Source organism: Agelaius phoeniceus, chromosome 7 (assembly GCF_051311805.1).
Source record: "Agelaius phoeniceus isolate bAgePho1 chromosome 7, bAgePho1.hap1, whole genome shotgun sequence".
NCBI classification, from domain to species: Eukaryota; Metazoa; Chordata; class Aves; order Passeriformes; family Icteridae; genus Agelaius; species Agelaius phoeniceus.
The window spans coordinates 26,846,070-26,872,208 of NC_135271.1; the positions used below are offsets into that span (position 1 = coordinate 26,846,070).

A 26,139-nucleotide genomic window follows, 5' to 3' on the forward strand; every position below is an offset into this window, starting at 1 on the left:
GGTCAGTAAATACACAAATGAATGAAATGCTGTTATTTATTTTATAACGTTTGATGCTTAGTTTCTGTTTATTGTTGGCAGTATTACTGGCAATTATGTGGGTTAATTCCAAGTAAAATAGAGGTTCTAAGTATTTGGTTTCTTGAAAGAGTTTTAAGATATGGACTGTACTGAAATTAGCTGGCTAGCTCACTGGTTTTCTTTGTGCATGCTGGCCTTTCTAAGTTTTTTCTAAGCAGAATGGTCTTGCAAAGATGTCTGTCCAAACTTCCTCGGTACCACTGGAGTGTGCAGCACATGTCTCAGTTCTACATTTGTGAATTATGTCATGGACCTAACACTCCCTGTGGCGTGTGCCCTCCCCTTGCAAATCTGCATAGATGATACAGAGCTTGAAGTCCTGCTTCAGAGATAAAGCACTGGTTATTCCTCCGTACACCTCCCAAACACTGGGAATAAATGGGTGTAGTATTCATGGCTCTGTCTGAGCAGTAGTGCCAGGACCAGGAAAATAAATTGAGATTTACTTAGTTTCTAAACTGAGGCAGCTTCTGTGCAAATGAATAGTAGTGTCACAATGAGGAATCCAGTCTTTCTGGCTCTCTGTGGGAATATCAAGACAAATAGCAGGCATTTCATGCTCAGAGAAAACAGCTACCACTGAAAATACATAGGCTCTGGCAGCAACAGGTACATTGCTTTTGCTGTAAGCAAATCTTTAAATTAGCTAATTGCCCTCATAGAACTTGACAGCAAGATTATGAAAATACCCAGAAGAAAACAAACACATGTAATTTTATAGTGATTGGCAAGATTTTCATAGTCCTCTGGTTATTTTCTTAATTCTAGGACCACTATGTCCTCGTAATGGTGACTATTTTCAAAAATTCTACTTCAGTGTATCAATAAAGTTTTTCTCTTCTGGAGCTTACTGCACAACTATGTTTAATCATATTTATTTATTGCATTCAGTATTTTACAGAATATTCTGATTTTCACTGTACTAAGTCAGGATACACTTGAGACAGGTATCTTGTTTTGCTCTTATTTGTTGAATACCTGTGTTCACCAAAGAAACTTGGGAGTTTGTGGACCTACCAAATTTTGGTAGCATTCCTTATATAGATATGCATTAAGCATACATTTTGTGTATATCTTTCTGTACCTCTATCTGTATTTATGAAGTGTATATGTAGACATATAAATCAAATTCTGCTACAAATAATAGTTAAAAGTGTCGCTATAATGAAACCTACTTTTGTACTTTTATTCTTTTAATTTTAGTGGTTTGTACTTCACTATTTTACCTCTATATTTCTCCTTTTGGTTTACAGTATTTGATTTTGGTTTTAATTTCTCTTCCTTGAACTAATGCAATCTCCATGAAATTCAGAAAATCAGTATGATGAGTTTTTTTAACATGGTGGTTTTTATGCTAATTTTGTCCTACAAATGTAGACTGACCCTCCACATCTTAGTTGGACATGGGTTATGTATGAGTCTATTTTAAATTTTGACACTTCCCCATTAAAAACAATTGTAAATGGTAATCTGTAAACTTAGTAATTTACTAACAACTGCAAATTTTAAATTTATTGTGAGGCTGGGAAACATGGTAGTTGCGACTGGTACTTTCATAGTAGACTCTTTTCCATGGCAAGCTGAATAGAAAATTATGTTTTAAATAGCATGGCCATTATTCTGTAACCTAAGTCACTCACAAATGTAAGCACACAAAGAGGGTCTTGAGTTCCTGGGAAGCCAATCCTTAAGGAACAAAGCAGTATATCACTGAGTCAAATGGAGTTAGCTGAGTTACCTGATGTGGTTGCATTTGTCCTTGTTCCTACCAAAGAATACAGGTTCTTTGTCTTGCACAGAGCTGCTTCTGTGGGAGTCCAGAACTGAGTTAATTGCACTCATTAGTAGATTAGAAATAATAGTTCAGATCATAAGCAAAAGGGCTTGCTCCTGCTGAGCCTGAACATGCAATTTTATACATCACAAAGTTCCAATAACTTCAGTAAGTTTCTTACATATGGATTGCTGTTCAGCCAGTGTCTGCAATGCCTCATGTGAAAATACCCATGCTTTCTGTTTTAAGACCAGTATTGATCCCTGGATTTTTTTCCCTGATGAATTTACTGACCCATTGCTAAAGTATCCAAGCAGAGGAAGACCTCAGCTTCAACCAGCAATCTAAAATTGCATCCTGTTTGTGGTGTTCTCTTCTTCCCCACTTTTTTGGGCAACAGACCTCAATATCAGCTGAGGGAAAGGTCATTTAAATATCTTTGTGGACAGGAATAGCAACCTCTACAGATTAAGAATAGAAATAAACAGAGAGTTTGTTACTTGAATCCTCTTTACTCATCTTTCTGTTCTGATATATGTGTTATGAAACAGGATGATAAAATGCTCCTGACAGTGGTCCCTCACCTATTGCTGAAGGACTTTCTGCAATTCTTCACAGGCATAGAGAAGAAAATAGCAAAAAGAAAAGTCAAAACTAAGGTCAATAAAGAGGTCCAAGTATGACATATCTCACAGAACTTGGTCAGTAATGTAGCCAAGGATCAAGGAAGAGCCTTGTCTGTTCCATAGCTCCAGGAAACCACCACTACTTAAAAAATAAATCTCTGGCATTATTCTGGCAAAACCACTTTTCTCTTTATAAGCCTGAGGGTTTTTTCAGGGAGCAGTTCCAATTTCTTCCAGTAGAAGATAACCATTCCTCCCCCACCCCCCCATATACTGTTGCTTCATTTGAGTTTCTTGAAAAGCCTGTATCATATTATAAAGTTGTGTGTGAACATGGGAGAACAATCAAGCGTGTGTTGATGGCATATTGAATCTTTATTTAAAGTGCAACGATCAGGTTCAAATAGCTGTAGCATTCACACCATTTAGCAGAGGATGAAACTTTTTTTTCAGGTCCCCTGACATTCCCTTTGTCTGCTCCTGTGTTTCTGTATACTATAGCCATTTACATGAGCATTTTTTGTAACTATTTGCCAATACTCCTTTCCATTCTTGAGCTTTCTACAACTCTGTGGATTTGGGTTAGGGCAAAAGCAGAGAAACAACACAACAGATTTTATTTAAGAAGTTCTGAGAGTAGTCTTCTTAGAAACGGGGATAGGCACTAGGGATAACCTTACAAAATGAGGAGAAATTGGTTTGGGGCAGTGACTGTCAATATCTCTATAAAGGGTTCTGAGCTGATGGAAAGTTGGAAAGCCCAGACATCAGGCATCAAGTAAGTGCTGCTTTCCTATGAGCTCCATTATCTGTGGCCCCAAGTCACTCAATTAGCTTGTTTAACAAGCTCCTTTTCGACTGCTGCATCTTTCAGTGCTGCACCAAATTGTTCCTTGAAAGAGATCAAGCACTCTGGTAGCTGAATCTGAGGTCCATCATCAGCTGAAAATACCCAGGAGACTCTCACAGTTCCAGCCCCTCAGATTTGCTCTGTGGAAGAAGTTCAAACTTAATAGATATTATAAACAATTGTGACAAATCTTGCAGAATTTTCTCCATTAGTACCTGCCATTTGGCTCAAGGCAATGGAAGAAGGATATTTAGAGTCAAACAGGAAATAAATACAGCTTGATAATTCAGTCATGACAGATGTTCCATTCCTTCTAAATGCAGCTCTTCATTCATGCTAACTGAAAAGAAAATAAGTCAAATAAAATCTAGATAAGAATTACAAGATGAAAGAGAAAAAATGTATTCAAAAGCTAAATAATAAAAATAGCAATAGTAATAGTAATAATAATGAAAAAATCCTTATTGTGGAGACTACTTTTATGCTGTTCGGTATAAAATCAGAATAGTTTATTCTAATTATGTTTTATTTTTGTATGCCTTAGTATGTTAGAAAATAGATTTGATTTCCGGGGGATATTTATCTATGCAGTTGCAGTTCCATACAGGGTTTTTGCTTGTTTCAGACTGTATAATGCCCTTTTAATAAGGCTTTAACTTATTAAAAGGGCATTATACAGTCCTTTTTGAGAACTTACAGTCCTTAATTGAGAACTTTTGACTTATAAGAGACTGCATTTCTGTAATGCATGAAGTAGCTTTCTATTATATACTGGCAGGATCTTTTAGCATCTTTGAATCAACAAGGCATAATAACCAATACAGATTCACAAAGAAAAAGGTAATATCATTAAGGGTGACATTGTAGCAATATACATTTGCATGAGAGCTCTGGAAATAATATTTCAATGGCACTACAATGGCAGACACAGTTTTTGTACCAGCATTGTAAGGCTCTGAGCTAGCAGGAAACTCCCAGCAGGAAACTGTTCCTTGACATTGCAGGACCACTGGCACTCTGTTCTCACCTGTGGCACACCAGATGGAGCTGACTGTGAGTCACAGAATTTCACTGGCTCTAAGGCTCTGGTTATGGAAGGAATGGTGCCAGTTCAGACACCAATAGCTATTCAGGGACACCAGCAGAGATGGTCACACCAGCCAAGTGTCTTTGATGCTGCAAGGTTGAGAAACTTAAATTTTCTTACATCAAAGAGATGTACATATTTTTAAAAACATTTATCCCATATCTCTCAATCTGAAAAGACAGATTAATTTGCTCATTTATACATGAAGGCGAATGTTTCATTCACAGTAAGGCATTCAGTCAATGATGTAATTTCTTTTGAAAGATCTAGAACATATTTATCCTGAAAATTAACTTTTTGAGAAAAATCTATGAATATTAAAGAACATAATCTGCCTAATGCCAAGGATAGAACAGGTGGAATGGGCTGCTCTATTTGGTAATTATTTACCAGATGAAAAATATGGTCTGTGATTCCTCTCTCAGCTGGCCTAGCTATTTGAAGAGGCAATTATTTAAGCATGAAGTTAAATTTTAATCTTGAATATTCAGTCAAGTTTTCTGAGCATGAATTGCTGTCCTCCATAGCCAACCCATGGTTAAATGTACTTTGCCTGAACAACAAAATGTACCATTTGAAGTGAATCATTCAGTTTATCCACTAAGGGAATCTACAATTGATACTTTTGCAAAAGCTGCTATTGAGAAAAAGCTTATTGTGTTGAGATGAATTCAGTACATTCCACCCTTATAAAAGCTTAAAATAAGCCTTTGAAATCTTTTGTACTAAGCTAACGTGGTATGCTTTTGGGGTTTTTTGTGTTTTTTTCTGAGAGGAAAGCTTACAAGAGCATTCAAGTTGCATAAAAAAATCATGTAAAATCACTGAAAATCTATGACATTCTGACTAAGCTTCTCAGTTCAGTTAGGGTATTTAATAAATGGCCAGCATCCCTTTTCCAAAGTTATTAAATTTTTATGTTTCAAAGTTTTTGCTGTTAATTTCTAAATCATGCCCTGAATTAGTTCTTGCCCTATAGAATTCCCAGAATACTATATCAAAGGGAAAGGGAAAGGGAAAGGGAAAGGGAAAGGGAAAGGGAAAGGGAAAGGGAAAGGAAAGGAAAGGAAAGGAAAGGAAAGGAAAGGAAAGGAAAGGAAAGGAAAGGAAAGGAAAGGAAAGGAAAGGAAAGGAAAAAGAGAAAAGACAGTGGCTCACATCTGTAATCTGAAAAATGACATTTTTTAATCATGATTAGCCTGAGCCAAACCTTAAGATTGTTGTTGGCCTTTGGTATATATCTCTGCATTTCTGAATAGGTAGTACATATCAACAAGTGAAAATTTCAGTAACGGTGGTCCTTCTTACATTGCTTCTCTTCTCTTGTATTTCCTGCATTTATTCCAAATTATTTTCTGTTTATTTTAACTAATTGGTAATTCTTCATATGTGGACAATTCTTCTAAGAATGTGCTAATTTTATGACTATAACATGTTGGTAAAATCATAATTTCCATTGGAAATACCTTTATGTACTAAAAATGCTCCTCATTTGTTTTTGCAGTTTGTTTATCCTTATTGGGAGTCAAGAGAACCTTTTAGTGGATGTAAGTGGAAGTTGTAATGGACTATAGAGGATGGAAATATTGATTGAATATATTGATTCATGCTTACTCAGGAAGATAGGGAGATAATAGAACTAAATAATTGGTAAAAATGTGAACTGAGTAGTTAGACTGTAAATTCTCCTGCATTCTAGACATAGGAGAGGACTTTAATTCACTCTTAAGGGCTTGATTAATTCAGTAATTAGAGCAAAGAGCTAGTACCACCTTCTCAACCTCTTCTCTGGAAATCTTCCACTACCTCTGTTAGGCAGCATGACTGATCAACAAAGATGGAATTTTTTTCCCCATAGCCATTATCTAATTTTAATTTTTTTCATTTTCTTTTCTTTCTTCTCCTCCATAGTACATCTGATATATTCCTAAGGGAAAAGAAATACACTTCTGACTAGTGCATTGCTATATTTAAAATTCTGATTAAATGAAAAGAGAGCTAGAAATTATCACTACTTGAATTTTGAAAAATTATTCTTGGCAAAAAACACAGTACTGCGACAAGAAGATCAGGTTATTAGTTACTATGACTGCAGTATTAATTGATTGCTAAGCTGAAATGCCAAGGGCCATGTCTTACTTATTCCCACAACTGTCAATGAAAGTTCTACTCATGGAATGAATAGAATTAAATAACCCAAGCCTCCCCCTCTCCTTCCCACGCATATCGCTTCCTCGTATTGCATCTACTTAACAGGCTGATGATACATGAGCAAAATAAGTGTATGCAACCCTGAAATTCTGATTATGTGTTGGAAAAAAAAGTATTTTCTGTGGCACATTTTAGTAGAGCTCTTATTGTTGTTTTGTTTTTTAGCATTTTAGGCTGTTCCTTTGCTTTATGGAAGAAAAATTAAAGTATGTGCTTTGGCATCTATTAGTATAATTTTGTAATTCAATTGGGATATTTGAGTTCATGCCTCCTGGTTCAATGAAATTTATCTCAGCAGAGTTTTACTTAAGACTGATTATGGAAGAACTATCTAGCTTTAAAGTACCCACAATATCTGATCTTCAGGTTGGTTGATTAGGAGCATGAGGCTTTGGGCCTTGTAGTCACTCCATGCCAAATACTTGCTAAGCCAAAGGCTGTAGCCTTCTGTTTGACAGCTATAGCCACATGTCTATTACTCTTTCCATTAATTTTTCCATGAAATTTTTGAACCTATGTCGCAGTTTAAATGTTTTGAAATGTCACAAAATTATATTACAGTTTACAATTTATAATTGCAAGTTAGGTTGCAAAATCTTGCAAAAAACGCTGTAATATTTCATAGGAAGTTAAGCGGTTTGAATATGTGCCTTTCTTTTGAACCTGTCATTTGATTTTATTTGATCTTCATCTTTTTTTTTTTTTTAAGGCATAAAATGCTAGAATGGGTTTGAGTGAGATGAATGACTAGCCTTTGTTTCCTCTCCTTAAATGTTGTTTCAATGAGGCACCTGAAAGAAACTAATCCTTTTTGAGAAGTTATTAATCTTATGTGATGAGGGATCTATAAGATTTTGTGCTTGCAAATTAATTCTGTGTTGCAGTTGCTTTTCTTGATATTTAAGTTAGAAGCAGAGCCACTGAAACTCTCTCTTCCCTGGCAAGTTATTCAGCCAACTCTCATCAGAGAGCAGTGGCCTCATGAAAATTACAGATAAATGAACGCTTATTTCAAATACTACTTTCTCTGTTCCATCTTCATGAAGTAACTCCTGCTTACTGTCATTTACAGACTGAATAGTTCTCCTACTTTACAGATGAATGGTTAAAAAGATGAGAGAGACTGCAGTGTGTTTTTCTAGTCTTAATTTGTACTCCAGTGGCTCATATCTGCAGAGCACAGATCCCAAATTTAGATCTGCATCTCATCATAGCAAACTGATGTAGAACCCTGCTTCCTGCTGCGCAGGTGATGTGGAACATCCTGGCTGCAAGCTCTGAGGTGGCCTAATGCCCATGGCCCTCTAATTGTGGGAATATTTGCATCTCATTTGAATAAAAGTTGCAATAGTTACAAAAATATGTTTTAGGGATTGTAGGTTTTTTCCTTGTTATACAAAAAACATATCAAATGTCGAATATTCCTCAGAAATACAAATGTACTGATTTCTCCAGGAATATTTAATGACAGTGTTAGACTAGGATGGATTTAAGTGGACTATAACATAGGTTTTAGTGGAGGCAATAAAGCCAATTTGTAGCCTTTGACCTTTGGCCAGTCTGAGCCTTGGTTCAGTTTTGCAAGATAATTTGCTCAAATCCTTTCTTCCACACAAGTTCTCCTCTTCCAAATTAAGTTTCTGATTTTTGGCTGTTGTCCCACAGCCAGAAAAATTTCATAATCCTTGTTCATTCTGCTCTTCTTGTACTCCATTTTAAGGAGCCTTCCTAGTCAGATAATTCTATGCCTCTGAAAAAATAAGAATTTTTCTACTGTTCTTTCAGTAAACCAGGGAAGGACAAGGAGTGCATTTATATTTTTTAAACCCCAGTTGAAGAATCTCAGAAAATATACTGTCCACCAGATGAGCTGCTGAAACTGAGCACAAATATGCTATGCTCACAGTTCACCAATAATTAATATGATTCTTCTGACATGTTTCCTATTACTATAATCCCTCAGATAGGATTAAATTTATGTGGAGATTCTTTTAAACTACACCACACTCAGGCTTTCTTTATTCATCCATGTTTCAGGAAGGCAGCACAATAGAAAAAGACCTATGTAATCAAATAATGCCTGCGATTCAATTGGTACCACTTTCAAGAATATATTTTGAAAGGGTGGCATGCTGTGTATATATTCAGGTCACCCTGCTCTGGGTTTTCTTGCATAACTGAATGAAAAGAAAATTAATATCAGACAAAATAAGGGATTTGTTTCCTGGAAACCCCAGCACTCTGAGTGATAAGGTCAAATAACTGTAAGAAAAAGATTTATAGAAGTGTGGAACGGAAGTGTTGAGTCTGTTTAAAGAGAGTATTTAGTTAAAAGTTTCTTCTAAGTAAACTGATGACCTCTGATTCACTTTTGTTGAAGTAAAGATTCTTTTTAATACTTCTTCTATTTTGCAAGAGCTATATATAACTTTTCTAGATTTTTGAACTGCTAACACGTTTGAAAGCTGACTTGCAATCCAATCTTGTATAATATCTTTACTGCTATGACTTTTTTACCCTGCCTTCAATAGGAATACAGATCTCTACATAGAAGGAATTAATTCTCTTTAATGCTTTTATTGTACTGCAGTAGCAGGATGAGCATGTGTACAGGGCGTTCAGTGACATGCACGCACCACATCATTGCCATGTATCATCATTTACTTTTGTTTGTAAGTATCAAAGCACTTGTACCATTTTGGGGTACAGATCAATAGACTAATGGTGCTCTCACAGCAGCAGCCCTGCTGACAGTTCTGTCAGTTACTGTTTTAGAGGTGGTCTTGGGATTTTACAGCTCGTTGACTACTCTTCAATCCGCCACTGCTCTGACAACTTAGTAGAAAAACCTTTTCTTGTCTTCAATTGCATAAATTGCATTTTATTGTCTTTTACCTGCTGGAACATGAGCAGTGGGAGAGAGAGATGGTATCTGCTGTGCACAGCTTCCCCTTGGTGTCAGTCCATCTGCCAGAGAAGACATTTTGTGATGTGCTGAGTTGGTCCTACAGACAACCTCAGCTCCTCTTAAATCAAGGTTTTTTAGCTGTTCACCTGTGAGTACTCCTCTTGTTACTAACGAGGGCTTGTTGGTTACCTTGAATTATTTTTTGTAGGAAACTTTTGGACACTGAAGATGAACTCTCTGACATCCAGTCGGATTCGGTCCCGCTGGAAGTGCGGGACTGGTTAGCTTCTACATTCACAAGGGAAATGGGAATAGTGAAGAGGAGGCCTGAGGAAAAGCCCAAATTCCGAAGCATTGTGCACGCTGTACAGGCTGGGATTTTTGTAGAAAGGTGAGAGCTTTGTTTTCTTGTTACTGCAAGCACTGCATTTAACCACAGTGTCTGCCATCCTTTAAATGGTGGGGTGACCCTGGAGCAAATCTTTGAGCCAGAATTTATGCTTAATTTTCTGCAACCACTCCATTTTTCTCTACAGAATTCCAGATGAAACCTCTAATTTGTAAAATTTCTTAAGCCTTGGAAAATTCTGGGGATTAACTCAATGTCTTTGTAACTTCTACACTAAATCGTACCAACGGCTATTCTTATATTAAAGAGTAATATACTTGCAAAGGGGTTTGTCTCATAACTTCATAAAAGATTACATAAATCTTTGGGGTCAGACCCTTAAATAGATTCATGTTACTTCACAAATTCTGAAAGAAAAATTAAAACAAGATAAACTTTTCCAGTATGTTTTTGAAGAAGAGCTATTCCTTAATATTTTATTTGTTCTTTTAGGATGTACCGGAAAACTTCAAGCATGGTTGGTTTGGCTTATCCAGCAGAAGTGATAGTCACATTTAAGGTGAAAGAAGTTTAATCATTGTGGAAGTTGAATGTATTTGCACTTATGTTAAGTGACTTTTAGGGCCCAATTAATATTTTTCTACTGAAGGTACTCTAGCCATAGTTAGTACTACAGAACTGAGCACAAAGTACAGAGAAACGAATAGTTAAAAATTCAGAAATAACATATGATTCTGACTTAATTTAGATCCTATTAGAGTAATAGAATGAAATTTGTGTAGAAGTTCTTATAGAAATGTGAGACAGTTTTATCAGCTCCCAGTGGTATCGTAATCAGCGTCTCAGACAGCAGCATTTGTTTCCTTTTTAGGCAAGAAAAAGGAGATAGTATTGGGATAGAGCTAACAAAAGAAGCTCAAGCTTATGGAACAAGTACAGTATTTGCTGCATATTTAAAGTATTACTCTAGTTCAGCCAAAAGATGTTCTTTTATAGTAAGCTGAGTTCCTATGTCTATGAATGCAATTATAAACTGAGATTTCTTGAGAGTTAAGTACCTCCACTTTTCCCCTGAAAGCCAAACAATTATATTATTCTCAAATTGCTTTATGTTTAATGACATCAGTGTTAATGACATTGCATAATAGCCTATTTGAAGGGTGGTATTCAGAGTAGCTCCATGAGGTTGTATAGACAATTTGTACTGAGAAAGTTAAACTTGGAAGTTTGATTCAAAGCATGCAAATGGCCTTGGTCATGTTGCAAGTCTTTTATTCATAACTGACAGAATTGTTTCCATCATCGATATTGTAGTAGCCATTAATATGTTATCTACATTAGGAATTTGAAAGAGTTGGGTAATAAAACCACCAAACTCTCCCTCTTCCCTCTAGATACTAGCCAAATGGATGGAAATGTAATTTTTTTTGTTTTGTTTTGTTGTTTTCCTTTTCCCTCATCTACAGGATGTTGATAAGTGGTCTTTTGACGTATTTGCCCTTAATGAAGCAAGTGGAGAGCACAGTCTGAAATTTATGATGTATGAGCTGTTAACCCGATATGACCTTTTGAGCCGTTTCAAGGTCAGGAACTAAACATAAAGAAAAATATGGATGCAAAAATGCATGTGTCAAGTTTAAAATACAAGAAAACCAGCATTGAAATGTTTTTTATTAAATGATGTAGTGTAGAATTTCAAAGAATATGGCAAATGAAATATTGCAAAATGCCAATTGTTCTAACATATGAAACTTCACCCAGAACATGCAAATTTTTCTGCAACCTAAAAAAATGGAAAGTGATGTAGACCCTTGTCATGTCATTTGTGTTACATAAATAGATTATGTATACAGGCTATTTACTCAGCAGGCCTGAACCAGTGTCCCACCTTTACAGACCAAAAATTACCAAAAAGGCATAAAACTGTAGTTAGTCCTAAATACTTTTTTCATCGTCTGGATCATGTTATGTAGATCACCACTGTGCAGGGGGTTCAGCTGAGCCTTCTTCTCCTGAACAACCTGGGGGATATATAAAGAGAAAAATTGCTTTTCCGAGGTGTTTGTTGGTTTGTATTCCAAGGTGTTTGTTGGGTTTTTCAATACCATTTGGAGTCCTTATAGCTATCTTTGAAAGGCTGAGATAAAAAAATGAATCAAAATGATAAATTTATTGTTATCATACCAAATGAAAGTTTTCTTATAGTTTTAAAATCTCTTCACTGCAAAAACTCTGTGTTCGTTTTCAAGAGGATGTCTCATCCTGAAGTTTCTTGACTATTTTAATTTTAGGCTGGCAACCCATCTTTTCCCAACAGGCTTCATTTGCTTGAAGTCAGAACCCCACCAAGACCACCATTACAACACAGACATGAAGTACATAATGCTCCTGGCAGAGTAGGCTTAAGCCCATTCTCAGTCCCATTGTTTATGTTTCAGGGTTTTTAAATTAAAAAAAAAAAATTATTAAGGGACATGTAATTTCATTAAATGGGTGAAGTGGTTTATCCCCAGGCAGCAAATAAGCACCACACTGCCACTCACTTGCTCACTCCTCTCCCCAGAAGGATGGGGGAAAGAGAATTGGAGGCGGAAAAGTGAGAAAACTTGTGGGTTGAGATATGTACAATTTAATAATGATGGTGATAATAATGATATAGAAAATTAATATTTAAGAGAGGAATCAAACCCAAGGAGAAAGGCTGCAAGTGAAAGCAATTGCTCAGCAGCAGCAGCTGAGAGCTGCCCAGGCAGGCCCCAGGCAGCAGTGCCCAGCCAGGCTCCCCCAGCCCGGGGCTGCAGACCATGAGGCCGTGTGGAGCATTGTCCCCTGGTCAGCAGGGCCAGCTGTCCCAGCTGGGTCCCTTCCCACCTTCCTGTGCACCCCAGGCTACCCAGGGTGGGTGGGATGGGGAGCAGAAAAGGCCTGGACTCTGTGCAGTCTCTGCTCAGCAGTAACTAAAACATCCTGGAGTTATCAGCTCTGTTCACAGCACAAATCCAAAACATTGGCCCATATCAGCTACTATGAAGGAAACTAACTCTATCCCTGCCAAAACCAGCACAATGCAAAAATAAGTGGGACCAGATAGTACCTGTAGTTCACACAATGTCTGGAGGAAGGGAAGTTGTACTGTGACATTAAAGCAAACCTTGTGTCAAGCAAGGTAAAAGTGGTGAAGAAAAGGAGATAATCCTATAGTTAGACTCCTATCTGTCATGCCTGTGTTATACATGCAACCTCTGCATCCCTGGTGCAGACAGACATGCCTTGAAAACCATTTGGTTAATAGCTCTGCAGTGTCTTGTGCATGGTGTATGAAGAGAGATACAACATCTACAGAATTTGTGTGGAGGCTCATTGGTGTATGTATGATATCAGATCTTTATATTTTAAATTTTTCTTTTATTGTTTGCCCACTAGATCCCATGGTATATTATTTGTGATTCATTTATTGCATGCTTGACCTTGCAGCTGTTGCAGGAAAAAACCAATTATTTTAATGTTTTCTTGTCTGTAGATCCCTGTTCCCAATCTTATTTCTTTTGCTGAAGCTCTTGAAGTTGGTTACAGCAAATACAAAAATCCCTATCACAATTTGATCCATGCAGCTGATGTTACTCAAACTGTGCATTACATAATGATTCACACTGGCATCATGGTAAGAAGTATTGTGAAATTCAATTTCTTTTCTCAGACTCTGCTGTTTTGAATAAATGTGTACATGTTTCTTTTCTAATGGAAAAAGCTCAGTTGAAAATTTTTGCAGAGAGAGATTCAAGAACTGCTGTTCAGGCTGGGAACTTTATTTCATTTTAACAGTTCTTCCAGGCTGAACTTCTCTTAATGTAGAGGGGAAAAAGGAAGAAAAAAATAATCTTCAAACCCTTTTTGCTTTTCATCGCCTGGATTTAGGTATTTTATATCATATTTAATGAGATAGATTTGCAGGAGTGGGCAGGTGAGAATTTTTTTACTTTCACATCAGAGCATGGGAGGTGTGATCAGGCAAGGAAGCTTTAGTATCTGCAGAGGTCCTGGCTGTTGAAAAATATACTGAATCAGTGCAGGCTTAGAATTATATCATCACCTGAATCAGTGCAGGCTTAGAATTCCATCATCATGGAATGGCTCGGGTTGGAAGGGACCTTAAAGACAACTCAGTTCCTACCACCCTGCCACAGGCAAGGACACCTTCCTCCAGACCAGGCTGCTCAAGGTCCCATCCAGGCTGGCCTTAAACTCTGAAACTGCTTTTTCTTTCAGTTTTTAACCTTCTTTAGCACTGCTCTTGAATACTTTATATACCTGTGGTAGGCAGGCTATTGCATTTGCCTTGAAACATCACAAAATTTTAAATTATTTATTTGGGAACTGAAATGAATCTGTGCAAGCATTTTTATTTCTAAACAATTAAGTTAAGCAGTGGAATTCTCCTCACTATCAGCTTGCTAGGCAAAAGTAAATACTGACTGAAAGAAAATGGAGATTGCTGTCAATGGCTTTTTGATAATTTGTCTTTACTTTGAATGCAGTTGTTAAAAAAAAAATCCAACAAACCAAAAAACAGAGAAAAAAACAAACAGCTGGGAAGAAATAGTGTTTGATTTCTGTTTGCAGAGCTGTGAAACAATTCCAGAAGACTTTGGATAGAAAAAATTTAGAACTGACTCTGGATGGTTTTGCTCCGATATATACACAATAAATGGCAGTCAATCACTTATGTTAAGCCTTTTCTCACTTAAAATGCCCTTGGCTTCAGGGTGGGCAAGGAAAGGTCCCCAGGCATTGCACATTTTTATTCTACTGTTTGAAGGAAGTACTTTGCTTGTAAGTGTTTAAAGCTGTATTTTAACTCTAAACTGTATTTTAACTCTAATACTGTTTAAGTGAAGCCTGGAGTCTTCACCAGCCAAGATTGCTTTTCAGATTGAGAAAGCACTTCCATATCAGCCTGAAGCAGGGGCTAGAGAGCTCTTACCAAGAGGAGTCCAAACCAAAGTTGTTGTATACAATATTCACATATCAAAATAATATTTTAGTAAAATAAAATTCTTGAGGATATTAGATTAATTTCAAGAGTTAAGTGATGTGAGCCATCTCTTTGTTGCAGGTATACACCTGGATCTTATCAGGAGGAAAATCCTTTTATTTTAGTATAAGCATCCCTCTGGCCCATTGTATCTGCCCCTCTGCCCTTCAAAAAACCAATAACATTCAGATTTTTCTTGTGATGCCAGTACTAAGTTCCAACTTACAGAACTGTCCTAGTAATTTTGGGACATTTAGCCATTGCTTAAACCACTTGGAAAGGCACTTTGTGTATCTCTGAACACTGAATAAAGAAATCTGTTTCATATCTGAATATCTGCTATTTCACTGCATGTACATAAGTGTGAGAAAGGCCCTTCCATCCTTATTAGCATCTTAACCTTCTGCCTTAGATGTGATTTGGAAAATGATTTTCAAAAAAGTTTAGACTTTACCACTGCAAAATCTCATTAGTGTTGCAACACTGCTACAAAATATTTTTATAAAATTAGTCAGGGTTTAATTCACATTGTAATTGCCAAATTAAGATATTGAATTGTGATATTTCTCTGCTTGTGGCAGGGGGAATTGGAATTAGATCATCTTTAAGGTCCTTCTAACCCTAACCATTCTATGATTCTATGGTGCTGTGATACTGAAAAGTTCCTGGAAAGAAATCTAACTAGGACACCACTTAGTCAAGAGTGCCTTCAAACAGATGTACTTGCCAGGCAGAAGGAACATTTATGGAAATCAGTGTTTGAAAGAGGGCCTAGTGATTCTGCAGCTTGCAAAGTATTTCTCTCCCAAATGTCACTTGCAATTTGAGAAAGCATCAGTATAATGAAAATGTTCTATTTAACTTGCTGGATTTTTTTTCCTGTTGCCTGGTTAATCCTCCAGTACCCCACTCAATAACAATTTGGAGTTTGCTTCTCAAGCCAACAGTTTTCAGACATGTTCATTGTAGTCCTTTTTTAAAACTCTGCTCTATTTCTAATACCTGGATTAGAGTAAATATGATACAATTCTAGATCAGATTCCTGTGGTTTTTCAGTTGTTTTTTTTTTATTTTTTTCCAGATTGGTTTGCAATTTGAGGTTTTTCTGCTTTCATTTTCTCTTAAGGACCTGGTACTAACTCCAAATCTTGCAGTGTTGCTATCTTCTTTGTTTATTTCTGAAACACATACTGAAGCAAATGTTTCCAAAAGCTGGGATTTAGGAAATCTTTTGCATGATTCCTGTTGTTGAGGTCATATGTTTTGTACCTTTTACAGGAAGCTGGAAAACAGCCCTATTTCCACATTTGCCAAAAAAATTTGGCTAATCAGAGCTTGTGCTTCTCCACAAGCCCCTAGAGAGATTCTGGTGAAGAATAAGACATATTCAGAGCTGCTGTTAAAGAAATAAAATAATCATTATATTTTTCAAAATTTGCTGTCTATCTAAAGAAAGAAGATCCAGCCACCTCAGATCAATGTGTTAGAATGTTAAGTATCACAGATGGCAGACAGTCTATTAACCTTCCCAAGAGACTAAATCCCAGATGATGCAACTGAAATGTATAAGTCAAGCTTACATTCATGAAGTTTTCATCTTTATAAAGGTTTAAGAATCCAAGTCCCAGGGAATATATCTTGTAAAGAACTTTTGAGTCATCGATCATCTTCCCACCATCCCTTTTCTCCTCCCACGTACCTGTATTGCTCAAAGTAAAGGAAAAAATGCCTTTACTGCCAATAAGTGCATTGTGAGACTCAATGTCTTGCTCAGTTTTTAATCTATCACTGTAAAAAAAAGTTTCAAACAGAACTCATAAGTTGCAATGTATCTATTTACATATAAGCACTACATAATACTTCCATAGAAGACATAATTTATATTATCTGTGACACCCACAAGACATAGTATCTTTCAGGAGGGAAGCATGTTTCAGCTCTTCTCAGTCTTGCAGACCCCCAGATACTTGTTTTTCCCTCTCCCTTTCAAAACACACTTATTAACTGTCTCTGTAAGAGTATTTTTCTACTTCCTTAGAAATTCTTTAGCTAAAGCAGTTCTCTGGTTCTCTGACTTGATTACTGATCTCAATTTTGACTATACCAGTGTGTGTAGAATACTTGCTCTTCTCTCTTACTGTGTGAAGTCTCTGTGCAGCCCATAGATATTGTCTGTGAGGAATGTTCTTCTGCTTATGAATGCATTGTCTAGCAACTATTTTATTTGCTACAAAAGCTGACCTTTGAAAAGGCATCTTAAAGAAAAGTTTATGTTTAGCTTTCATTACGCTTTCTGTGTTTCTGTTCTGTTTGGTATGTTGAAAACATTGTGAGAGCCAGGACTGGTCATGGCCTGGTTTCTTGTGACACACAATATGATGAAGGTCATTGTTTCCATTTTTAGAACTGCTTACAGTACATTCTCATTCCTCTGCCTGTGACCTTTCTAAACCTATGCTGCTTCACCAACAGCCAGTACTTGTTCCTCAGCAGCCCTATTGTGTCACTGAATGACCTATTTAATTATTCTTACATTGCTAATGAGTCTTGAATCTTTCCTTTCTTCATCTTTGAAAAAAGAACTACCATTGGCAACTTTTACTACATCTGGCAACTTATGCATTTCATATCCATTCATACACACACATGCACATTCATATGTGCATATTGGGGTGTGTGAAGTTGAGATCATTCTTTGATCCTTTAGTACAGAAGCTTACTTGTACACCAAAACCATCTGAAATATGTGTGGAAATGCTTGACTGGCATTTGACTTAATCAGTCCTATGACTGTGGGGGTTAATTATCATATGATTTTTCTGCCCCCATCTTTAGATGGAGTAAGTTTTCTCCTCAAGGACTTTTTGTCATTCAAGAAATAGAACTTGAAAAAAGATAACAGAGGTTATTTTACAAGCTGTGCTATACGGAACAGCCTCATTTAGCAAGAGTTATAAAAGGGCTCAAAACTCCAGGGTCTGCATTATTTTGTATACATGACCTACATTACCTTTTGTTCTGTGTAACTGTATACTAGCCTTCTGCACTTTTTTAAATTTATTTTTTCTTCATCAGTACAAAGTACGATCAAATTTAGAACAGAGAAGTCTCCCATGGGCCTAATTTTAGTGCTACGTACACTGGTAAAATATAGATAATACTAATTTTGTACCTTCAGCTTATGATTAACTGTATATATAGTTTACTAAAAGACAAATTATAACCTAAACTTCATATAAGACTTTTTTACATTAATATACTGTAATTTGGCAAGTGCCACATGTGAGCTAACAGAGTAGATACTCAAAGGAGTTGTAAAGTGAACTGTGTAATTCTTTTGATAACTTCTTATATTTTTGACTGCCAATATTTACTTTGCTAGTGGCCATAAGGGTGTTAACTTGGTCTCAGAGAAATCATAAGTACAAGGATTTATTTTATCGTATAGTACTGAAGTGTTATGGATATATAGTTATCTGGAGTTAGAGGAAAGTTTATTTAAGTTGAAGATAATGCATTGAAGGTAAAACATTTTCAGTACCGTAGAGTTTAATCTGAGTCAGGGTGTTATTGAAAATGTGACTATGATTTGTTTTTCATTTACCAGCACTGGCTCACAGAACTGGAAATTTTAGCAATGATCTTTGCAGCTGCCGTCCATGACTATGAACATACTGGGACCACAAACAATTTTCATATTCAGACAAGGTAAGTGATGCAGTCTCCTAAGAGTCATATCTGGAGTTTGCAGTTCATTCAGTTCATTGCTGAACTATTTCATAACTGTTTCTAATAAATCCAGGAAGCAGCCAGGTCAGTCCTGGTTTTACAAATTGCTCCATCAACTTCTGTCCAGTTAATGGGATCAGTCACATGGTCAAAAACTGTGGAAAAGTAAAAAGATAGCTCCATAATGTCTGGAATAATTCCATTTTGGAGCAGATATGTCAAGAGGAAGTTTGAAAAGGTTCAGAACATGCAGAACATGGACTTGAAAGCCGTTCACCCCCTATTGTTCATTAAAATTCTGATACTGCTGACTCAAAAACTTCTTCTACTGTATCCCCATAAAAATGCCTCATCACTTACAGCGATGTGCTTACATTTTGTTTCACTTTGTGTATTGAACTTAGAGGGTCCTGGTGCAGAGGGAGAAACTTTCAAGTAGAGCTTTAGAAATACCTACCATGAGCCATCTCCAGGCACGTTTTGAAAGCAACAGCAGTAGATATGAAAAGGAAATCTAGGAAGGAATCCAGTTTGAAAGTTAGGCTAGCTGTGTTCTCCTGCAGGTGCAGCATGTCATTCTAGCTGCTGTTCCTGTACAACTGCATATAGTTCTCTCCCTTAAAATATTTTCTTCTTATCACAGGAAAATCCCTGACCAATCCCTTACTGAGTGAAAAATGGTACATCTGATACTTCACCTAGTACAAACCATCTTATTTTTCTCTTACACTGAGCTATATGTTGTTTTTAGTATCCTCAGTTGAGGAGTTTGCTTTGGCTGCTGTTTAAAAAAAATCAGCATAGCACTGGCATATTCTAATAAAACAACTCAGTGCTAGAAATATTATTACTTTGGATACAAACATCCTCACATTCACTAATATGGATCAACTGTCCCATGATTACATTTAAATTAAATCTATAACAGTTTTCTCCAAGATGTGGCTTTCAATGATGAAAAATGCTAGATTTGCAGCTAAAATAAGGACACAATTCTTTTCTCCTTCAGCATAGTCTGGCTAAATATAAACTTCAGTTTGTAGTTCCAAGTTTATATTAATTTTCTATTTTTGTCCTTAATATTTTGCTATGAGGTACTGCAAGAGTGGAACACTAATTAAGCTGATTGCCTTTGAATTTTACTCAGGCACTTACTTGCAAACAGGTATTTGTTATGTGATATAGCTTGTTCTTCTCCCTTTGTGTAACTTGGCCCTGATGTGGCATCCCAGATTGTGATTCCAAGTGTCTTTTGCCTGAGGAAAATGGATGGAATGGCTGCCAAAATCATAGCAAATTTTAGCACTGCTTAAACATAGTCATAAGTGGCTATGTTGATCAAAGTGTGCTTCATAAACATATGTGATTGGCATAACACAGATTTTCCTATGATTTTAGCTTGATTATGGGTGTAAACATATTGATTATTTAGGCTGGCTATGGTTTGTTTCATCTAAATAACCTTTCCAATCCTATTTAAGTTATTTATGTTCCTTGGTATCATACATGGCAATATTTACTGTTGCTCAACAGAACAAGAGATTTATTTAGCTTATTGATGTCAGAGTGAGCTGCACTGCTAAAGCAACACACCTTTCTTCTAGTACAGACTTGTCAGTGGACCAAATTGAAATATTCAGAAACAGTTTTATCAGAGCAGAATTGCAGCAGAGAGGTGTCTCCTGAGATTGATTGCCTAGCAGGTTAGATCAGGTCTTGGGGAAGCAAATTTCCCAAGAATTAATGATGTTGGAAGCTAAGTATGATAAATCCACACCACATCAAAATGTGTGAGTGTCTCAGTGTAATTTTGGAATTGTACATTAGTCTTTGATTAAGAAGGAAAGGAGTTTAAGTTTGTTAAGTTTACCAACATTATGGTATGAGTCTGTCTTTAGGAAATGCTTGAGTGCTTCCAAATTCCAGCTTAGCATCTCTGCCATCCCACTGTGATGAGGCTCAAGGTTTCTCTGTTTTTCTGAGAAAGATGGTGGCTGTTCAAAACATATGAAATTTTAATACCTTATTTTTTACAGCATCTTCTGATAATGAGTAGCATGGGCCAAAGCACATCTCTCAGAGCAGGGGGAGTAACTTCCTAATACCCATGCTATGTGTGGAGCCCCACTGTTGGTGAACATGTTGCATTTTAAATGGGTGCATCGTGTTAGTGTACTCTTGTCAGCTAATTGGAGCATTTCTGATGCTCTGTGATCCTATCTGCAGTCAAGAAGCTTAAAGTACTCATGAGGTTTTTGCCACAGTTAGGTCATATCAATGAAACATCACACATTTTAAAATATGACTTTCCCACAAACAGTGTATGCAACGGTATAATGATAATTTTTAATGCATTTAAGATGGGAAATTTATCAGTATTTGATAGAATAGGAACAAATAAACATCATTTGATATATCTTTCTCTATATATGTACATATAGTCAATATTTCTCATAGACAAGACATAGTCCTGTCTTTCCCAGTGCCATCACTGGAACACTATTACAAAACCTGCCTCTTTTTCCCCACACTAGGTCAGATGTTGCTATATTGTACAACGATCGTTCTGTTCTTGAAAATCATCATGTAAGTGCTGCTTATAGACTCATGCAGGAAGAAGAGATGAACATCCTGGCTAATCTAAACAAAGATGACTGGAGGTAAGACTTGCTGTGACATTCAAAAATACTCCCAGTATTTAAAAATAATAAAAACCACCAGGCCTTCCCTGAGGAGTCTATTTTAAGAGTTCAAATTACAGGAAGTTGACAGTGGAAAGAGTGATGGATGTTTAGAGCCTAGGGAAGGCTGCTGTGGTGTTAAGAAGTACTGTTTGGGAGATTCTGTGTAATTTTCCAAGTGAGGCTGTGCATTTAGGAGGCACAGTGCTGGAGTGTGTGGACAGAGTCTCAGGTGAAATAGCTCTTTAGGAAAACCACAATGCTGCCTGAGCTGGGTTGCCTTTGTCCAGCCTAACCAGTGAGCTGGAATCACAGTGTGGAGTCACACTCAGCTGCCAGCTCGAGCACTGCTGCTCCTGGGATCTCAGCATAGTCACGTCTCGGTTAAGCATTAAAAAATGAATTGTGTGGACAGTCCAAAAATAACAAAGGTCCAGAAGTGCTACAGAACCCTTTTCTTTTTCTTAATTTTAGTGTAATTTCTGAAGAAAATTTGGCCAGCTGAAATACTAAGTATCATAATTGATATATCACAAATAAAAAGACCTGTAAGGCTAAAATTCAAGTGTTAGAGTAAGACTCTCTCTGTTATTAAAAAGGAAATATTATCTTTGTATCTCGTTGATGGATACGTATAGTATTTAAAATATGAGTCTTCTGTGTTTCTGTAAACACAGGTATTATTCAATGGCCCTAAAAAAACCCTTGCAGACAGGTGGACTGTGAAGTTCAGAGAAATATGTTGTGATAGGGGAAAGTCTCCCACTGTGAATGGTGCTACCATTAATAACAAAGCTAAACTCTACTTTATCTGTATTTCCACAAAATTATACATTTATGAAGGAGTATGTGAACATCAGATCATATTTTGCTGAAGTGTATATTTACAGATGGACTTTTACATGGTAGATTTACATTTTTTACTTATTTACATGATGAGAAAACCCCTAAATAAAGCGTTTATTGAATGTGAGTCTGCTGGCCCTTCTGGGTTTCAATTAATTATTATTTATTAATTATTATAAATTAATTATTAATTATCTGTACCTGTTTAAAAATATTTTTTACATCTATAATTTTTTAATTTAATACAAAGTGAGAGAGGAAGCATACAATTTTTAGTTCTCTTGAAAGAATTCTTCTCAGTGGATACTCATTTAGATTTAGTTATCAGAAGGTTTGTGTTGTACATTTAGTTCTGGAGAAATTTCTCCAGAAGTGAATTGTAAACTTCATTGATAACTGTCTACACACTTGGATTTTCAATGCCAACAAGAGCCAGCCTTGCTCCTCTTGAAACTATTTTGGGGCTGATAGGTCTCTGTGACCCTATTTCTGTTTGTTCTACCTATTGAGTGTGGAGATTATTGTGCTAGTATGCAGCCATCAGAAACTCATTCTGTCTTTTAAAACCATACATTTAGAGGGAAAATTATTTTCAAATCTTCAGACATGTTGCCTTGAGTAAGTTTTTATGAAGTGGTGTTGTTTCATATTGCATCCTACCAGAGGATGCTTCCAAGTAGAAAGGAGCTGAAATTCTCCAGCTGAATTTCAGTCCAGGAGTGTTCCAAGGGTGGCTTGAAGACACTTATGTTCATCCCTAGTCCTGGCTTCTTCATCACTGGAGACCACCATAAATTAGTATGGTCTGGGAATCCCTGCAGCAACACAGAGTGGCTCCAGCTGATAGAAATCTGGCTGCCAGCTAGTGCAGTTTATCCCAGTCATTTCCCTCTGTTATGCCACTGGGGAAAGCAGTACCAGGGTGAAACCCAAATATTTGTGAATGGAAAGAAGGACCTGTGATTTCCAGGTTGTGATGTTCATATATACTACTCTGTTGGACTGCAAACAAAAGAAAGGGGGGAATGTGATAAGCTCTCTTCACATTTCTGAAGCATACTCTTCTCTGCATAGATTGCTTGGGCAGGTCTTCCCACAGTTCTTTGTCCAGTTCAGTTGTGGACCATTTTGTCCAACTTTTGTTGCATTTTATTTCTCTGTGGTTTTTGAACCTGTGATAAACTACCACATTATTTTGGAATTTGCTCAATCACACACTGGCTCTGCTTACACTTCCTTTCCAATCTCTTCTCTCTGTAACCCGATTAGGTTTTCCTAGAAGATCTTACTTTAGTTTTGCAAATTTTGTTTATGTAGGTACACAGATTCTTCTATATGCAGCCAGTTTGAAGCTGGTTTGGCAACCAGAGAAAAGTAGAATTTATCATCTGTTTTTGGGTATATTCAGTAAAATGTAGAAGAAATGTATGAATTGACTAATAAGCTCAAGAATCTAAACTAGGACATTCAGTTCCATGTTTTGTCACTTAGCTCAGCAATTACACTCTGTTCTTTGAAGCAAGCAGTAAATTCCAAAGTGCCTGTCTGTGCCAACCTGCACAACCTGTTGCAGTGTGATACTTCAATTTAGAGGGTCAGTCATGGAAATGACAGTTTCCTGGTATTCATTTCTAATATCCAGAAATTCCTGTTACCCTGTTATTTCATTGGTGCAATAATGGATCTGGTAGCCACTTAACAATTTTCTTATTAATACTGGAGTGAGCTTCTTGGATCTGTACTGAAATTCATGCTGTTAAACTAACAGTTTTGAAGGGGTTGCACTGAATCAAGTTGGCAGTAAATTGAAATGATAATCTGTTCAACTTTTCAATGTACTTCCTGGCACTGATTAATTTCTTTACTTCTGTCACATCTATTTTCTTTAGTTGCAGCAGTTTCATTTTTCAAAAATTTAACACTGCTGACTATTTAAACTGAGGTTCTGCTAATTATTCTAGCAAAATGAAGCAAAATGACTGAAATTACTTTATAGTATTCAATTTTCTCTTCTACATGTTAACTTTAAGAAGATAAATGTGCTAATAAACTGCCAGCTTCAATTAAGTTTAAAACTTAGACTTCTAGTCTGAGGTGGGGAGCACTGCCAACATTCTGAGGATGATGTCCTTTGTGGATAATGCATGTGACATTCATAGCAATTTTTCAGTCTTTTCTTGACTCTGAAAATTTGTTCCAGTCTTTGATATTGTTTTGTTTCTTTCACTTAATGCCCTTAAGTAGCTAAAGAGGGATCCTTGTTTGTCCCCCTTTCTCCTTTGATTTAGCAGGTTCCCAGTGTTCCAGCACCCCATGCATAATGTCACTGTAGGTAGTGGGGCAGTATTAATGTCTCAAACCACCCCATTCATAAGGCATACAGTGATTTATTGCCTGATTATCAAAAAAAAAAAGAGACAAAACAGTACGTGTTATGTATAATGCAGAATGAACAACATTCTTTCACAAAGTCCCTTGAGATTCTTCTGTCTAAGGATTCCTGTAACCTGAAGCTGAGGCTTATGTCTTCAGTTCTCACTTTGCTTTTGCTCATCTTAGTCTGTTCCTGCATTTTTTATTAGTTTTCAGCTGATTAGATGTCTTTGTCATGGACAAATCCAGGTAAAGCTAGTTTCTATTTCTTGGCTAACTACTTTTTCAAGAAATTAATGTATCACTCCTTGTCTCTTTATTACATCATTGTTCATGTAATTTTTTCACATAGTCTTGCATCTCTGTTTTTTACAGTATCCTATCTGTAGGACTTGTGGCTGGGGGAGGGTTGAGAAAGGATGCCAGCTTAGAACATGACAATTTACTTAAGTGGAGGTGATAGATTCAAACCCACTAATCATCTGATATTGGGCCTGAAAGATTGCCATGTTCTGTATGTGAATATTGTTACCACTTCCCTTCAAGTATGACAACATCTATGTGTCTTTTTGGGTGGCAGCAGGTATCTGTATTGTCCTGAGGCTTGTAGCTGGGGACTGCCTAATGAGGACTGGGAGAGATTTCTGTCCAGGAGTCACCTATGAGAACAGCTGAGGTCTCATGATGTGGAAGTTGAGACAGTCTTCTTTCCCTGGGAAGCAATTTGGTAATGAGATCAGCCCAAGATCAACCTTCTGTGCAATGATAGCAGATGAAGCATTTGTAGCTCCAGTAGAGCTTTACCTACCATTTCCCCATCAGGTTTCAATTCTAGCGTCAGATTGTGATGGATATGGGCACAGGCAGTTAACAACTGCAGGAGTCTCTCTTTTGCTGTTAAGCAGATTTTTAGTGGTCTGAAATCCTCAGGAGTGTGTGACAGGACAGTGCTGTACTGTTTGATCCTTATTCAGATGTTGTAGGTAAGAATTAGGGGTTTTTTCCTCCTGCCATCACAATATGAATAAACTGTGTGGTTTGCTTCTCTGTGTGTGTCTTGAGTAGTAGGGGTGAGGTATCTTCTGCGTAAGGGTGTACTAATTTCTGGTTTTTCTGATTACTCTGAAAAGTTCAGACATTGAATGCTCCTAAAAAAATCTCCCATGGAAAGGAGAAGTGAAAATTATCTCAGTCTTAAAAACAACAGGGTTTAACAATACAGAGCCCTCATTTCCTCTTGTAGTGTTAGCTGAGTTTTTTGTTTTGTTTCGTTGGGGTTTTTTGTTTTGCTTTTTTTTTTCTTTAATGGTTTTGACTGTTTTTGAAGTGTACACTTTCAAAGCAATGTGGAGGAGGAACAGTTGGGATGCAAAATAATTAGTGTCTCATTATGAGGTCAGATAAGGTAAGGCATTTTCTAAACACAAGTTGCTATGGCTGCATATTATTGAGTAGAAGTGAGAGCATTGAGTCTTTATCCAGTTACATTAAAGCATGTCAGGAATATATACATAAAAATCAGCAACAAATATCTGCTTTAATATGTAATTAATTTGGATCAAAAAAAGTTTTGATAGTCTTTATAACAAAGT

General features: G+C 36.7%; 1 protein-coding gene across 6 annotated transcripts in view; it reads left to right on the forward strand.

The window, feature by feature from the left end:
* The window catches only part of PDE1A (phosphodiesterase 1A), a 200,433-nt gene that overhangs the window by 147,604 nt on the left and 26,690 nt on the right, over positions 1–26,139 (forward strand). For all 6 annotated transcript variants that reach the window (XM_077181350.1, XM_077181347.1, XM_077181348.1 and 3 more), the window contains 6 exons: positions 9,746–9,928; positions 10,379–10,445; positions 11,353–11,469; positions 13,407–13,547; positions 18,526–18,626; positions 21,182–21,307. In XM_077181350.1, coding sequence (XP_077037465.1) covers positions 9,746–9,928; positions 10,379–10,445; positions 11,353–11,469; positions 13,407–13,547; positions 18,526–18,626; positions 21,182–21,307 — 735 coding nt within the window. The remainder of the gene's footprint in view (positions 1–9,745; positions 9,929–10,378; positions 10,446–11,352; positions 11,470–13,406; positions 13,548–18,525; positions 18,627–21,181; positions 21,308–26,139) is intronic.